This window comes from Heptranchias perlo, chromosome 25 (assembly GCF_035084215.1).
Source record: "Heptranchias perlo isolate sHepPer1 chromosome 25, sHepPer1.hap1, whole genome shotgun sequence".
Classification (NCBI taxonomy): Eukaryota; Metazoa; Chordata; class Chondrichthyes; order Hexanchiformes; family Hexanchidae; genus Heptranchias; species Heptranchias perlo.
In genome coordinates, this window is record NC_090349.1 from 15,676,013 (window position 1) to 15,694,401 (window position 18,389).

The following is an 18,389-nucleotide window of genomic DNA, read 5'->3' on the forward strand; positions in this document are numbered from 1 at the left end:
TAGTCCAAATTTCCTTTACATTGCATCATTTGTAAACCTCTAGGGCCGAGATATGCTGAGGGTATAAGTAGGCCATTTCTGCCACTAATGATCATCTTCTGACCTAAGGCACCATGTTTTTTTTCTTCCATCCATTAGGACAGATGGTGTCAAGTCTTTATAAAGCCTAAGTTCAAAGTAAACTTGAAGCCATATTGGAGGCTTAGGCCTTAAAAACGTGGGTTAAAAGCGTGCGCCATCGAATTTCTAGGCCCTGATGGTTTACAGATGGATAACTTCTGTGCAGGTACTCTGCGGAATGTCCATATAATGAAAAGATTGGATGCAGGTGTTTGGGGTGCAGTTGTAATGTTGCAAAGGACCAGGTACAAGGGAATTATTTAACTGTTCCTCTGCTAAATAGGTACTTGAATATTATTTTAACTGTACTTTAGGTCCATTCAGTATTTTTATGATTCGACTAACTTCTTGCAGTGGGCATTGTCCATTCAGCGGCATCATTTCCCATCTGGTACTCTCTGAGATAGAATTTGCCTCAATCTCTGTGGCTCTATGCTGGTGAAATAGAAGGAAAACACTTGCCAAGAATGGAATTGTACCTTTCGCATTTGCCTTTGGTTCATTACACTTCCTCTGCATTGTTGAATTATGCCAATGAACAGCATATCAGCATCAACAGAGACTAAACTAGTATGCACAATACTCCACACAGTGCTGCTGTTTCCCACATTTAAAAAAAGGACAAATGCATAGAGTGGACTGTTATCCACTGGGATGTACGCCAAGGCTGTCAAAGTACTTCTGAACCTTGATGACTGCTAATGATAGATTACCATTGTTCAGCCCTGTTTCCAAAACTGAGATTAAAGATCTCCAGTGGTTGATTTGGACAAATGGAAAGTTTGAGATTAGATTTGAACTTGATCTGATCGTCCAGTCTGCGTGTCTCAATAGAAGTTCACAATGAAAGTTTGTCCCTTGCCTCCTCTCAGTCAAGTCCCCTGTCATTAAATCAGTCCCTAGATTCCAGAAGCATACCCCACATACAAATTGTCCATGTGACCTTTCCTGCCTTCTCCTTGTTACTTTTCTCACATCTCCTCCATGCTTTCAAGGGCACCACCTTTACAGAAATTATTTGGCAAACTTTATTTTTGCAAACAGATGAAATGATGAAGTAAATCATGTTGAGAAGCAGCATTGTGTCATTTGCAGGTCACGTCATCGTAATGAAAATCACGAGTTCCTCTTCTCTCTCTCCAGAAAAAAAAAGTTATACCCTTTTCCCCAAAGATGGAGCCCCTTTGAAACTGTGTATTGCTTTAGTGCACTAGTTAACAGTACATGCCAAGTTAAAGTGCATGCAGTTTGGAGTTAACAACTTATTTACATTTTTGCAGGAATTTGAGGAAAATGTATTAGCCAGTGCACTAAAAATAGCACACAGAGGACGTTCAACCTTGTTATGTTTGAAAATCATTCTATTAAATAGGCAATGCAGACCACATTACAAAAAATATGTATCAACTGTCATAGGTTTCAGGCTACAGGTTTAATTATTTTCCTCTGAGGATTGCATGTAGCCGCATTCTGGCATTTTAAAAAATAAAGCAGGATCTTAAAAATATAAAATGGTTTGGTGAAATCGTTTGCTGAATAATTTAGGCCATGAAAATGACTGTGTAACGACATAACATTATTTCAAATATTTTGAATTACGTGTAAGTAATAAGAAAGTCAGGGTGGAACGCTCAACGTCGGTGGGGGCTTAGCACGGGCGTAACAGATCGGCCGCCCATTATACACCCCGCCCGATTGTCCTTCCCATTGACTATATGGACCTTGAACGGGTTGTATAATGGGTGGGCCGATCCAATATCGCCCGTTTGGTGTGCCCGCTGAAGTTGAAGATTCCAGTGTCAGTGTTTGAACAGTGCTGCAATGAACAGAATTGCAACTTTCAAAATCCCCTGGTGCCTGCACTTTGTACAGTATACGATTAGTGGTCACAAGGCTGGGATCAGCAAACCCAGCTTTGCTCTAGACTTCTTATGGGGAATGGGCGGGGATTAATGTGAATTTATCACCAATTATCAAGCCCAGACCCAGATTTGAACCTTTTGGGCATCCAGAGTCTAAGGTACAGCTGGATCCTTGGCTTAGAGATAAAATATTTTGGCAATAGGAGATATGTCTGAAGAAATGCGAAAAATGTCATTGAGAAATCGATAAGAACCAAAAAAATACAGAATCTGGCCAACTCATATTAATCACAGTGGCGGGGGGGGGGATGATTAATGGCTGAGTGGACTAATCATGTCTACTTAAACCCTTCTCTTGTTTAAAATACACTTTATTTTACATGGCCGCAAGCAAAGTTTAATATTAGAATTTCATGAATTGTTTTAGTGTGAAAGATAAAATTGGTCTCAATACTTACTATTTTGTCATTTGATTTGATGTTTTTATTCTGGGGACTTTTACATGGTGACTTGCCAGACTGGGAGTGGCTGTTGACGGGGACACTCTGCTTTATGCTGGTCTTTGAATAAGCTCTGGGACTGCTGCTTCTCGATCTGCCTCGTAGGTTTCGTGCTGCTCCTGAACGGCCTTCGTTACTGTGGAAAGAGCAGTCCAAGAATAAACATTAAAACAACTTTGCGACATTTTTAAAAAATGGCATTTTCTCCCCTTTTTCTTTCTCAATCTTTAAGGACTCATCTCCAGTGAGGTGCACCCAGAACTGCACCTAAACTGCTCTGAAGCTGCTTGCTGGGTGATATGTGAAAGGAGTTCCGAGTGACTCCCCTTTTTATTCCCGTCCTTCCCATGGTGAAGCGATAAGCCTCAGATTGGCACCTCTCCACAACGTCGAGACTGAGACTGAGACTGAGAACTGCAGACATGACCCTATGACTTGCTCAAGGGCGTAGGAAGACATTCGCAATTGTATGCAAATTTATTTCAGCATTGACTCGGCAAAGCAAGGAAGGAATCACAGCGAAGTCTACAAGGTTTGTATCTATACAGAAACTTGGACGATAAGGGAGAGAGCCCCAGATATGGAGAGAGATATGGAGAGAGCCCCAGAACCTAAAGCCAAGGGGAGGAGGGCAGATGGCCTAGAAACGTGTGTGCTCAAATTTCAAATTGCTAGCCACATTCCTGGTCCTACCAGTCAGCAATGTAATTTCCATGGGGGTTCCCCTGATCTTCAGCCTTAACTACGGCAGACGCACAGCGGAAACCACAGAGAAATGGGGTAACAGTCCATTTCCGCTCTTTATCTGGGGTTTCCACTGAAGTTACGGTGGGAGATTGGGAGAATCCCGGTGGAAGTTTTATCCAAGAGTCCCTAGTGAGTGTGAGTCCACAACCCATCAAACTGCCTAAAATTGGAATTGATTGTCTCTAAATTAAGTGTCTCACTTGGAGAAAACACAAGAATGGCTATCATGGGAAATGGGAAAATTCGCACTGATGCAAGGTGGGATGTTTTTCTGATATTGAGGTTAAGGCACATTGGGGATGATTTTGTCCTTAAAAATGAGGCGGAAGTGGGTCAAAAATTGCGGGACACTGGACCAGCGGCTTACCGCTGATTGTCTGCTCATTCTGATTTTTAGACGGCAAGAGTCCGCGCTGGAAACAGTTGGGGGTCTTATTAATATATGATAATTGGGGTCAAATGATGTAGACAGGACACCTGATGCATTTTTGTCTCCGCCACATTGCTACCGCCAGTTCCTGATCCCTACCCTCGAACCATGGTTGGTACAAGTCGGAAAGCTTTCCCGACGATATTTAAAGGGATCTTTAGCAGCTCGTGTGAAACGCTGGAAAGATTTAGGAGACATTTTGCTTGTATTAAGTGCTGTTTTTTTTGCTACTTCAACAATTTCAAAATGCTTGTCGTGGCTGTAAAATGTTCTGAACTCTTAATGGGCTTCGGGCAATGTACTTTTTTCTTCGTGAGGAAAAGTTTAAATTATGCGGACTTGGCATAAATTTGGCTTGTATTCCCTTGAATATGGACGCTTGAGGGGTGATCTAATCGTGATGTTTAAAATAAAGTGAGTCAACAGGGTAGATAAAGAGAAACTATTTCCTCTGGTGGGGAATCCAGAACAAGAGGGCATAATCTTAAAATTAGAGCCAGGCCATTCAGGAGTGAAATCAGGAAGTACTTCTTCACACAAAGGGTAGTAGAAATCTGGAATGCTCTCCCCCAAAAAGGCTGTCGATACTGAGTCAATTGGAGCTTTCAAGACTGAGATCGACAGATTTTTATTAGGTAAGGTTATCAAGGCTTATGGGTCAAAGGCAGGTAAATGGGGTTGAGGTACACATCAGCCTTGATCTAATTGAATGGTGGAACAGGCTCGAGGGGCTGAATGGCCTACTCCTGTTCCTATGAGAATACTTCTGGCATTTCCACTCTGGCAAGAGGAGGAGGAGGTGAAGCAGCAGGCTGCAGGAGTAAACTGTAGCTGCAGGGAGAGTAAATAGAAGGAGGTGAGCTCTCAGGAATCCTTGCCCTCTCAACAGAGTGTATAGGCCCGGGACAACATACCTGCAGGTCTCTGAGGAGCAGTGGCTAAGGAAGCTGAGTTTCTCCAGGAAGGCTGTCACAGAGTTGTGTCGCCTCCTATAACAAGACCTGCAACCCACTGCCACAATAGCACAACATTGCCTGCTGCAGTCTAGGTCACTGCAGCCCTGAAATTCTTTGACTCCAGCTCTTTCCAGGCAGCCACAGAGGATATCAGCAACATCAGTTAATCTGCAGTCCATGCTTGCATTAAGCAGGTGACTGATGCCAGACTTCCTAGAGCAAACAATTCCAATCAGTGTGGACAACCAAGAAGCAGTACGGTGGAGCTTTGGGGTTCGTACAGATTGCATTCTTTCCCCAAGTCCAGGGTCTCATTGACTGCACCCACATCACCCTACGGGCTCCTTCAGACGACCCCACAGCCATCATGAATTGCAAGGACTTCCACTTCATTACTGTAAACCAGCAGTGCATCTTGCAGATGTATGCACGCTCTCCTGATATCTGTCCTGACGCTTTTGTATTATGGCAATCCTCCATGCCTCCCCCACTCTTCGCCCCTGCACAACAAATGAGAGGCCGGCTGCTTGGGGACAAGGGCTATCCCCTGCACACTTAGCTCATGACTACTCTCAGGAACCCACACTTGGTGGCTGAACTGCACTACAATCAGATCCATGGCTCAACTAGAGCTCTCACCAAGCAACCATCGGAGTCCTCAAGCAATGATTATGCTGCCAGGACAGGTCTGGTGACTTCCTCCAATACGGCCCACAAAGAGTGTCCCGCATGACAATGCTTTGCTGTGTGCTGCATAACTTTGCTGTGCAAGAGGAACAACACATGGAGCCACCGTTAAATGAAGGTCTTCATAGTAGCATAGTGGTTATGTTATTGGACGAGTAATCCGGAATTATGAGTTCAAATCCTACTACGGCAGCTGGGGAATTTAAATTCAATTAATTTAAATAGAATCTGGAATTAAAATACTAGTATCAGTAATGGTGGCCATGAAACTACCGGATTGTTGTAAAAACCCATCTGGTTTACTAATGTCCTTTAGGGAAAGAAACCTGCCATCCTTACCTGGTCTGGCCTATATGTGACTCCAGACCCACAGCAATGTGGTTGATTCTTAATTGCCCTCTGAAATGGCCCAGCAAGCCACTCAGTTGCAAAATCTCACTAAAAGAAGTCATAATAAGAATAAAACCGGACGGACCACTAGGCACCGGACACGACTGAAGGCAAACCAAGCCCAGTCGACCCTGCAAAGTCCTCCTCACGAACATCTGGGGACTTGTGCCAAAATTGGGAGAGCTATCCCACAGACTAGTCAAGCCAACAGCCTGACATAGCCATACTCACAGAATCATACCTTTCAGCCAACGTCCCAGACTCTTCCATCACCATCCCTGGGTATGTCCTGTCCCACCGGCAGGACAGGACATACCCAGGGATGGTTAGTAAGTTTGCAGATGGTTAGTAAGTTTGCAGATGACACCAAGATTGGTGGCATCGTGGACAGTGAAGAAGGTTATCAAGGATTGCAACAGGATCTTGATAAATTGGGCCAGTGGGCCGATGAATGGCAGATGGAGTTTAATTTAGATAAATGTGAGGTGATGCATTTTGGGAGATCGAATCGGGCCAGGACCTACTCCGTTAATGGTAGGGCGTTGGGGAGAGTTATAGAACAAAGAGATCTAGGAGTACAGGTTCATAGCTCCTTGAAAGTGGAGTCACAGGTGGATAGGGTGGTGAAGAAGCTTGCTTGGTTTCATTGGTCAGAACATTGAATACAGGAGTTGGGATGTCTTGTTGAAGTTGTACAAGACATTAGTAAGGCCACACTTGGAATACTGTGTACAGTTCTGGTCACCCTACTATAGAAAGGATATTATTAAACTAGAAAGAGTGCAGAAAAGATTTACTAGGATGCTGCCAGGACTTGATGGTTTGACTTATAGGGAGAGGTTAGATAGACTGGGACTTTTTTCCCTGGAGAGTAGGAGGTTGAGGGGTGATCTTATACAAGTCTATAAAATAATGAGGGGCATAGATAAGGTAGATAGTCAAAATCTTTTCCCAAAGGTAGGGGAGTCTATAACGAGGGGACATAGATTTAAGGTGAGAGGGGAGAGATACAAAAGGGTCCAGAGGGGCAATTTTTTCACTCAAAGGGTGGTGAGTGTCTGGAACGAGCTGCCAGAGGCAGTAGTAGAGGCGGGTACAATTTTGTCTTTTAAAAAGCATTTGGACAGTTACATGGGTAAGATGGGTATCGAGGGATATGGGCCAAGTGCAGGCAATTGGGACTAGCTTAGTGGTATAAACTGGGCGACATGGACATGTTGGGCCGAAGGGCCTGTTTCCATGTTGTAAACTTCTATGATTCTATGATTCTATGACAGACCGACCAGAGGTGGCGGTACAGTGATATACAGTCAGGTGGGAGTGGCCCTGGGAGTCCTCAACATTGACTCTGGACCCCATGAAATTTCATGGCATCAGGTCAAACATAGGCAAGGAAACTTCCTGCTGATCACCAACTACTGTCCTCCTCCATGTTGAGCACCACTTGTTGGAAGCACTGAGGGTAGCGGGGCCACAGAATGTACTCTGGGTGGGGGACTTCAATGTCCATCACCAAGAGTGGCTTGGTAGCACCACTACTGACTGAGCTGGCCGAGTCCTGAAGGACATAGCTGCCAGACCGGGCCTGCGGGAGGTGGTGAGCGAACCAACATGAGGGAAAAACCTACTTGACATCGTCCTCACCAATCTACCTGTCGCAGATGCATCTGTCCATGACAGTATTGGTAGGAGTGATCACCACACAGTCCTCGTGGAGACGAAGTCCAGTCTTCGCACTGAGGACACCATCCAACCTGTTGTGTGGCACGACCACCGTGCTAAATGGGATAGATTCAGAACAGACCTAGCAGCTCAAAACTGGGCATCCATGAGGCACTGTGGGCCATCAGCAGCAGAATTGTATTCCAGCACAATCTGTAACCTCATGGCCCGGCATATTCCTCACTCTACCATTACCAACAAGCCAGGGGATCAACCCTGGTTCAATGAGGAGTGTAGAAGAGCATGCCAGGAGCAGCACCAGGCGTACCGAAAAATGAGGTCCCAACCTGGTGAAGCTACAACTCAGGACTACATGCATACTAAACAGCGGAAGCAACATGATACAGACAGAGCTAAGCGATTCCACAACCAACGGATCAGATCAAAGCTCTGCAGTCCTGCCACATCCAGACTGAATGGGGCATTAGGGTGCATTAAACAACTAACGGGAGGAGGAGGCTCTGCAAACATCCCCATCCTCAATGATGGCGGAGTCCAGCACGTGAGTGCAAAAGACAAGGCTGAAGCGTTTGCAACCATCTTCAGCCAGAAGTGCCAAGTGGATGATACATCTCGGCCTCCTCCCGATATCCCCACCATCACAGAAGCCAGTTTTCAGCCAATTCGATTCACGCCATGTGATATCAAGAAACGGCTGAGTGCACTGGATACAGCAAAAGCTATGGGCCCCGACAACATCCTGGCTGTAGTGCTGAAGTCTTGTGCTCCAGAACTAGCTGCGCCTCTAGCCAAGCTGTTCCAGTACAGCGACAACACTGGCATCTACCCGACAATGTGGAAAATTGCCCGGGTATGTCCTGTCCACAACAAGCAGGACAAATCCAATCTGGCCAATTACCGCCCCATCAGTCTACTCTCAATCATCAGCAAAGTGATGGAAGGTGTCGTCGACAGTGCTATCAAGCGGCACTTACTCACCAATAACCTGCTCACCGATGCTCAGTTTAGGTTCCGCCAGGACCACTCGGCTCCAGACCTCATTACAGCCTTGGTCCAAACATGGATAATAGAGCTGAATTCCAGAGGTGAGGTGAGAGTGACTGCCCTTGACATCAAGGCAGCATTTGACCGAGTGTGGCACCAAGAGGCCCTAGTAAAATTGAAGTCAATGGGAATCAGGGGGAAAACTCTCCAGTGGCTGGAGTCATACATAGCACAAAGGAAGATGGTAGTGGTTGTTGGAGGCCAATCATCTCAGCCCCAGGACATTGCTGCAGGAGTTCCTCAGGGCAGTGTCCTAGGCCCAACCATCTTCAGCTGCTTCATCAATGACCTTCCCTCCATCATAAGGTCAGAAATGGGGATGTTCGCTGATGGTTGCACAGTGTTCAGTTCCATTCGCAACTCCTCAAATAATGAAGCAGTCCGAGCCCGCATGCAGCAAGATCTGGACAACATCCAGGCTTGGGCTCATAAGTGGCAAGTAACATTCACGCCAGATAAGTGCCAGGCAATGACCATCTCCAACAAGAGGGAGCCTAACAACCTCCCCTTGACATTCAACGGCATTACCATCGCCGAATCCCCCACCATCAACATCCTGGGGGTCACCATTGACCAGAAACTTAACTGGACCAGCCATATAAATACTGTGGCTACAAGAGCAGGTCAGAGGCTGGATATTCTGCGGTGAGTGACTCACCTCCTGACTCTCTAAAGCCTTTCCACCATCTACAAGGCACAAGTCAAGAGTGTGATGGAATACTCTCCACTTGCCTGGATGAGTGCAGCTGCAACAACACTCAAGAAGCTCGACACCATCCAGAACAAAGCAGCCTGCTTGATTGGCACCCCATCCACCACCCCAAACAATCACTCCCTTCACCACCGGCGCACTGTGGCTGCAGTGTGTACCATCCACAGGATACACTGCAGCAACTCGCCAAGGCTTCTTCGACAGCAACTCCCAAACCCGCAACCTCAACCACCTAGAAGGACAAGAGCAGCAGGCACATGGGAACAACTCCACCTTCACGTTCCCCACCAAGTCACACACCATCCCGACTTGGAAATATATCGCCGTTCCTTCATCGTTGCTGGGTCAAAATCCTGGAACTCCCTTCATAACAGCACTGTGGGAGAACCTTCACCTCACAGACTGCAGCAGTTCAAGAAGGCAGCTCACCACCACCTTCTCAAGGGCAATTATGGATGGGCAATAAATGCCGGCCTCGCCAGTGATGCCCACATCCCATGAACGAATAAATAAAAAGCTGGATGACACTGATATCATATCATGAAAGCATGGAAGGGGTCCAACATTTGGCTGCAGTCAGCGCTCTCCAGCAGCAGCTCATTGAAGAGCACTTCAACTGAACAATCCCTTCTCCCCTGCACTAACTGTCTTGTCTAACATCTCTCCCAGTCCTTCCACTCTCAAATAAATTGCATCTACCTGTTGGCCAGGGGCTGAAGTAACCTGAGATTCCCAGCTGCTGACACACAGGCAAAAGCAACTTTTGTACTGATGTAACCTGAGTTCAGTCGCTGGCCTGAGCTGGCTGGAACCGGTTTGAATTAGCTAAGTTTTGTGAAAGGCAAAGGAGATGTGATAAGACACAAGTCCTTATTTAGAAAAGAAGTAATGAGGTAATGCTACCTAAGTCCTTGGGACAGAGCCAATGAGGAGAAGACACAGACTAGGCGAGCAAGCCTAAACCAACGGGAGAGAGAGACAACACAGCTTGAAGAGATAAGATTCGGAATAAGAATGAGGAATCTGGGGCGTGGAGCCAGAGCAAAGACTCCGGAGACCAACCATCGCGGAAGTGGAAGAACCTACGTCAGGGACGTAGAGACGACGTTGAGAGAGAGAGAGAATGGAACGCCCGGCCAGTGTCAGCTCTCCTTTTCGGGTATTATCCTTTATATTCTGTGACCACTCAGAGAGTTTCAGAGAAACATAGTGGGTGTGCGTTTAGATCCTAGTTTGGGTATAAAACTGTATAACCTGGTGCAAATTGCATGTCTATATCTAACCAGACGTATAAGCTATATGTATATGATCTAACGACGCGAATAAAGCGAATTGAGAGTTAAGAGAGAATTGACTCTTCTCCTCTTTGTACTAAGCCAATAATCGTAACCGGTGACCTCCGGTCAACATACCCAAAGACCAATATTAATATTCATGTCAACAAACATTGCAGGGTCACCAACTACTACATGCACTCTCTGCACACAAAGATTTCAAGAAGGATTATCATTTTACTGCCTTGAACAAATAACTGCACGCAAATCATCACTCTGGTGTAAGCCCCTAGTACCTGTCTTAAGAGCGCTCTTAGCTAGTCTAGTGCTCCTGCAAGGTGTTCCCCCGATGGCTGCAGCATAGGAGGTGGACTGCAGCTGTGGCTCAGTTAAGGGCTCTTGAAATGTCCTGGATGGCGACCTCCAGGAGTTTGGGTCCGAGAAGGCCCAGCTGCAGACTACAGCAACTCAGCGGCTGCCCGGACGGTCTGGCCCAGCTGGTTTTCTGGCACCAGGGTGGGCATCGTGAAGGTCCAGACGTGTTGCCATCATGTGCGATGGAATCAGGTTCCACTCCCACTACATGATTGTCCCTGTTATAGGGCTGCAGCTCAGCACTCCCACTGGCCTGAGGGAGAGCAGACTGTAGGAGATTCGTGATCCGACTGAAGCCATCCGTTCAGTCTCCCAGCTGTATCCAAAGTAAGTATCCAAAGTATCCACACCGCCTGAGGAAGGGGAAAGCCCCCGAAAGCTTGTGGGATTAAAAATAAAATCGTTGGACTATAACTTGGTGTTGTAAAATTGTTTACAATTGTTAACCCCAGTCCATCACCGGCATCTCCACATCATTGTATCCAAATCGAGGAGGTGGTGGAGCCCAGATCATCTTTCGGATGAGATGTTAAACCTGCCCTCTCAGGTGGACGTAAAAGATCCCATGGCACTATTCAATGAAGAACAGGGGATTTCTTCCCAGTGACCTGGCCAATATTTATCCCTCAACCAACATCACTAAAAAAGATGATCTGATTTGGTCATTACATTATTGCTGTTTGTGGGACCTTGCTGTGCACAAATTGGCTGCTGCAATTCCTACATTACAGCTGTATAAATAAAAGTTTATTTTCCTTTCTTCTGTCCTTCCTTCCTTCCTTCCCTCCCTCCCTCCCTGAGAGATGCTGCTACTGATGCCATGGACCTCTGCAGGAAAGGCGCAGCTCTCTGCCCGATATCTGCCACATTAAACAAATGCCCCATTGAGTTGAGGGAGCCTTATTCTGCACCTGCTCTGTACTGCACCTGGTTTGAGTGTGTGTGAATTGACAGCAGGCACCACAAGCACAAAACCCTTTAATTTCCTTCCCAACCTCATCAAGCAAAAACTCATCGAGAATTTGAAGGAAGAAAATACTTTTGAACGACAGCAATAATTCTGAAACATTCTTTTGTTCCTATCAGTATGTTTAGACTGTGTGTGTTTCAGGCTTTGAAAACATTCTGCCCGAGGACAACTTTCCAATTCCAAATCGGCAGTCACCTTTAAATGTCAACAATTAGAGTCCATTGATACCAGCCAATTGATATTGGCTGCAGAAAGTAAGGAATGGAAACCTATTTGTGTTGAGACACAATTTCACTTGCATTGTTACAGAGTCATTATATTACATTGCTAATCTTTAATTATACAGCAGTTCCTACAATAGACAGTGTTCTCCAGTTACACTTCAATGCTTATCCTTAATAACGACAGACCTCAATAGATTCTTAAGGATCTGCTGACCTACATAACCCATTTTTCAAATGTGTTGCTCTCTTCCACAGAAATAACATCGTCCATCTTGTTTTAAAACCAAGGTTTTAACCAGCAAAACCCCCTCAAAATATGCAATAAATGAGCACAATTCCCTACTCTAAATCACCCATTTTTAATGAGAAACGACATGCTTTCAATAAGGATATATTTCAGTGTGGAAATGGCACTCAATTGTCCTTCAGCAGAACCCGCTGGTATATTATAATCCCTTGTGTACTGAAGCACAATCAAAATGAAAACAAAATATGATTGTCAAGATTTAGTTTATTTAGTGAATAATGCAAATTGAGCCTCTTCTACGTGATCTTATGCATTTCTCTAATGTAATTTTTACAGGGGTACAGAGGTATTTTTTTGCTTGCTTGACAGCCCCTCCAGACTTTCTGCGCAGTGCTCGCTGAGGATGTGTGAGCAAGTCGAGAGAGAAGACACAATTATTTTCCCTCTGTAATTTTCTCTCCTCCTTCCTTGGAAGTGCTGATTCGTACTGCCTGCTCTCTAATAACTTACCCAGGTCACCTTCCTTCACGAGTGAGTTTTGACAGTGAGCATCAGTAGGCAAATTTATCACAGTGGCATCACATCAAGACCCAGTCCTGCCTTTCAGATGAGATGTTAAACTGAGGCCCTGACTGCCCTCTCAGGTGGACGTAAAAGATCCCATGGCACTATTTCAAAGAAGAGCTGGGGAGTTCTCCACGGTGTCCTGGCCAATATTTATCCCTCAACCAACATCAATAAAACAGATGACCTGGTCATTATCACATTGCTGTTTGTGGGACCTTGCTGTGCGCAAATTGGTTGCCACGTTTCCTACATTACAACAGTGACTACATTTAAAAAACAAAGTAATTCTTTGGCTGTAAAGCGCTTTGGCATGTCCTGAGGTTGTGAAAGGTGCCATATCAGTACAAGTTCTTTCTTTCTTTACCCAATGTCCAGTAAGTCCATTTTTCAGCATGGGGCACTCGATAGTGATCAAGAAAGAAAGACTTGGATTTATATAGCGCCTTTCACAACATCAGGATGTCCCAAACCGCTTCACTGCCAATTAAGTAATTTTCAAGCGTAGTCACTGTAGGAATGTAGGAAATGCAGCAGCCAAATTGCGTACAGCAAGGTCCCACAAACAGCAACGTGATAATGACCAGATAATCTAATTTCTTCGTCATGTTGGCTGAGGGATAAATATTGGCCAGGACACTGTTCTTCTTCAAATAGCGTCATGGGATCTTTTACGTCCACCTGAGAAGGCAGATGGGGGCTCGGTTTAACATTTCACCCAAAAGACGGCATTCCCTCACTATTGCACTGAAGCGTCAGCCTAGACTATGTGCTCAAGTCTCTGGAGTGGGATTTGAACTCACAACTTTCTAACACAAAGGCAAGCGTGCTACCAACTGAGCCAAGACTGACACCCTTTGCTGTCTTTTACCCCATCTGGTCTGCTGAGACCAAATAACATCCCTACTTCTCCCTTGCTGAGATCAGTTAACTCAACACTGTTACAAGATTGGACCTGGCAGTTTCGTGCACTCAGTGGAGTATCTACGTAGCTATTGGGGGCTCCAGAGAAGGCACTCAACACAGAGGGCAGTACTTCTGTGTACCATCATAATGTTTCCAAGGGTTGGGAAAAGAAAATTAAAATAATGACGATTTACAAGCTGGAATTCAATGCTGAACAATCAGTTCCAAGAGTTGCCATGGAAACCGGCCACTGCAGGAATACACATTCAGGGCATCGATGAGCCCTGTCAAGAGTGGTATTTGACTTTGGTTAGGAGAAAAAGATGGAGTTCCAGTTCCAGTTTATGAATTTTATTATTCGAAGAAACTCATCTGAAGTGTCAGTTTGGCTCAGTTGGTGACATACTGGGGGGAATTTTAAACCCCGCCCCCCCGGATGGGCGGGACAGTGGAGTGGGGGGGGGGGGTTAAATTGTTAAAAATGGGAAACATGACCCCAACCCGCCGCGAAGGCGCCTACTTCCGGTTTAACCGGGGCGGGTTGGGGGTCGGCCGAGTAACCCACTCTCGAGAGGTGGGTCTGTAATTATAATATGTTAATGAAGCTCCGTGCCTCAGGTATTGTCAGCAATTTGGATTTAATGTCTTTAAGACATGGGTTCTCTGGGGCTTGGGAAACCTGGAAGCTAAAGGGAGGTGAGAACTGCTGGATCCAGCAGGCAAGTGCTTTTCAAGCACTGCTTGTGGGCCAGGAGGAGCAGCAGTGCCTCCCCTTGGCCCCTCGAGCAAACCTGCCGACTCACTCCTGCGACTGGCCGACCCCGCCGTGATCTCCAGATCCTCCCCGTGATCGGCTGACCCCTCCCCCATGATCTGATCTCCCCCCGCGATCCGAACTCTTCCCCCCCCCCCCCGCGATCCGAACTCTCCCCATCCGTGATCCGATCCCCTCCGCGATCCAATCTCTCCCCATCCATGATCCGATCTCTTCCCCCGCGATCCGAACTCTCCCCCCTGCGATCCGATCTCTCCCCATCCGTGATCCGATCCCCTCCGCGATCTGATCTCTCCCCATCTGTGATCCGATCTCTTCCCCCGCGATCTAATCTCTCGACCCCCCACGATCCAATCTCTCCCCCCGCGGATCCAATCTCTCCCCCTGCGATCCAATCTCTCCCCCCGCAATCCGATCTCTCCCCCACGATCTGTTCTCTCTCCCACCCGTGATCTCTCCTTCCATCCTCTCCAATCCTCGGCTGCGGCCTTCTACAACAGGCTTTCTTCCCCAGCAGCGGCCGGCCTCTCAATCTGGCGGCTGACACATGCCTCCGCTTCCTCCCCGTAAATATCAGGGCCACGACATCAGAAAGTTAGGGCTTCAAGTCCCAATCTCGGCCTTGAGCACTTAATCTTGGTTGATGCTCTAGTGTAATTGTGAGGGAGAGCTGCATTGTTGGAGGTAATGTTTTTCAAAAAGGTGTCAAACCAAGGCTCTGTCTGCCTGTTCAGGTGGGTGTAAAAAAGCCGATGGTACTATTTGAAGATGAGCAGAGGAGTTCTCCCAATGTCCTGACCAACATAGTTCCTTCAACAACCACTACCAGCAACACATTCATCTGCTGAACATTTTTCTCTCAACCAATTAGCCTTAAAAATCAGATCAACTAGTCATTCATCTCAGCTGCTATTGGAGGGATCTTGCAATCTGTTAATTGGCTACTGCCGTGGACTGCATAAGAATAATGACTGTACTTCAAAAAGAATTCATTGGTTGTGCAGTGCTTTGAGAAGTGATAAAGTTCACTATATAAATGGAAGTCTTTCCTTTTGCACTTGCTGTAGTACAGGGACCATACGAAAGCAGAGCAGACGTTGAGTTTCTGAAGGGTTCTAAGCATTTTGATGAAAGTCTTTTGGAGATGGTGACACGGTTTACTGCGATTTTCCGACAGCTGTTAGATTCAAGCACTGGACAGCTGAATAAGGAACTGGGGTACAATTAGATTACATTGTGGAGCTTAAAATGATATTAACGGTATTTCACAGCATGAGATAAAAATCTACAATTTTCACACTTCTAGAACTCAGTGAACTTTTGGTTTGGTTTCTCTAACCAACATTTGAAGATGAAATCATTGTCGAGTGACTGGCTTGTGGGGGGGTGGGGTTGATAAATGGCTCTTAATGTGCAGTAATGACATCCAGTGTGATGTATCTATGTGCATGGGGAAAAAAAAACAGATTTACCTGCTGGAGCAGCTGGAAGACCTGGAGGCTGAGCTCTGTGAACTAGAATGCCTGCATCTGTGGCCTTTACGTGAATGTGACGCACCCTGAGACCTTAACAGGAAGACGAAAGAGAGATGATCAGTGCCTGGCTATCTGGGATCTATCCAGGCCATTTTTAACACGAGTTATCCTTCTGCCCTCTCTTAGCGAGTGCCACTTTTAGTCCAGTTAAGAATGAATTATGGGCAGTTTTGTGCCAGGTATTTATGCCCATTAGGGATTGCGTTCAGATTGCTTTGATTCATATCTCTCCCCATTCCATGGTATAATTCCATCGGCAGCCTTATGGTACCTTGTGCAAATGGCCATTCTTTGCATGTCGACCCAGTCAATCTTGTTGTCAGAGTATTTGGTTGTGGGAGGCATCAGAGCAGACCCTGATTCTGTCCTCACCCTGTAATGCAGCTGAACTTTCCAGCAATCAGGAATGGGAGCCCAGATCTATTTTCCCTCTAGCCTGGAATTGCTTAGGCCAGTTATAGTACTCCATTGGGTTCCTAATTCAGCCAGATCAGGTAAATATATAGCCCAGTACCGCATCACACGGTACATTTACCCATTGCGGAGCTGTCTCTGTGTTCCTTTACAGCGAAAATAGGGGAAACAACTTATCAGTTTGAACCCTTGTCCCAGATGTCAAAAGACAGTAAAGCAAACCCAGTGCACCTCCCCCACCCCTGTCCACAACTGATCTCATTTACATTACATTTTATGCAGTTTCCCAGCACTTCTTCACTTCACAAGGATGTTTATCTCAGGTGTCTTTGAGCTGTCGCATTGGTTTATACCAATAAGTAATCATAATGGTTGTAAAATTATGGGCAAAATCTTCTTGGTACAAGTCAGAAATTCAGTTTGAAATCAAGGCAGGAATTTTGTAATTGTGGAATAAATGGGGGCAAATCAATAAAAAAAAGGAAAATTCTTGGAAAAGCCAATATAAAATATTAAATTTTGCCACTAAAATGATTAAATTTGTGGTAATTTATGTATTTGACAAAATAAAGTACTTTTGGGCCTTGATCTGAAGGCTTTTTTGTTTATGTCTATGGACTGGTTTACAACTGCAAAATAATGATAGCCTTTAAAGCGTATACAAGGTAGCGGTAAATAATTCTATTACACTCTGAAAAAAAACACATCACAATAACTGACAATAATAACACTTAACATCTGGGGCTTCAGAAGGGGCAACGCTTAGTTTGTTATAGTTTGAAGCTAAAGCAACACTGCCACTTGACCAGTAGGGGTCAGACTTACACTTAACACTAGTTCACCCCAGACTTACATGCCCTTCCACCCTGCACCACGTTAAAACACTGGTGCATTGCCTTCTCCTTTTCTGCTGTGGTTAATGGCCGTCCATGGCAACCGTCAGCATCTCATGCTAACAGTAAGCATTTCTCTTTAGATTTACACTCAGGTTTGATGTAGGGACAAAGGCCACGCGGTAGCTTCACATAGATCTTAGGGGCGGAAGACATTAAAGCCTGAGATATCCGGGTCTGTGATGAGATACCACCTCGCCCGCTGCCAATGTGCTTCGAGACATCACAGCCGCGCTGATTGCAATTTCCGATACACGTGGGAGGTGGGCGGAATACCTTGTTGTCAGTGTGAACCTGGAAAATTCTATCCCCAAGCGTTCCACTGGGATTATGCAGCAGAGATTGATATGAAATATGCAGGGGAGAACGATTTATGGACCGTGACAAGCAAATTTATTTTTAGATGAAAAAAAGTGTAATGTTCATTGTAGATTCCAAAATATTGCAAAATATAACAAATCAAGAGTCAAAAATCAAAATTTTCTAGGAGCATGCCCCTGGACAATAAATCTACTGCCTTCAATTCTTGTTTCTCCTTTCAGGCATTATGTATTTTTCCTCCAAATGCAAGTGAAGGAATGTTGAGTATACCTGCACCTTAAGTTACAGGCCCATGTGGCGACTTGTTTTCAAAGGTCATAGGTTGTTCTTAAGTTGGCACCTACGGATGGCGGAAAACTGATGATGGGACAGTGAAACTTCGAATGCACGTCCGCTATCTCTGTGCATGGCTGCTGCTGTGGCAGGACATCAGGAATGGTTCTGTACGCTTCAACTCCTCCTGGCCTCACATAAACTTAAAAAACAGAAAACTTACCTCCTTGGAGAGGGATTGATAGATTTTTGTTAGGCAAGGGTATTAAGGGTTATGGAACCAGGGTGGGTAGATGGAGTTAAGATACAGATCAGCCATGATCTAATTGAATGGCAGAACAGGTTCAAGGCGCTGAATGGCGTCCTCCTGTTCCTATGTTCCGATGGAGAGGCCTGCAGCGGTCCCTGTAAGGACCTCTGGTTATGGCTCTCAACACCTGGAGGACGTGGGATTGGCACGCACCGCGCATGCTTTGTCCATTTCTCC

At 45.7% G+C, this 18,389-nt stretch overlaps 1 protein-coding gene across 1 annotated transcript in view; it reads right to left on the minus strand.

The window, feature by feature from the left end:
* The window catches only part of srrm4 (serine/arginine repetitive matrix 4), a 294,539-nt gene that overhangs the window by 22,273 nt on the left and 253,877 nt on the right, over positions 1–18,389 (minus strand). Inside the window, exons 7-8 of the mRNA XM_068006294.1 lie at positions 15,939–16,031; positions 2,441–2,618 (exon numbers count right to left, since the gene is read on the minus strand). Of these exons, the coding sequence (XP_067862395.1) occupies positions 2,441–2,618; positions 15,939–16,031 (271 nt within the window). The remainder of the gene's footprint in view (positions 1–2,440; positions 2,619–15,938; positions 16,032–18,389) is intronic.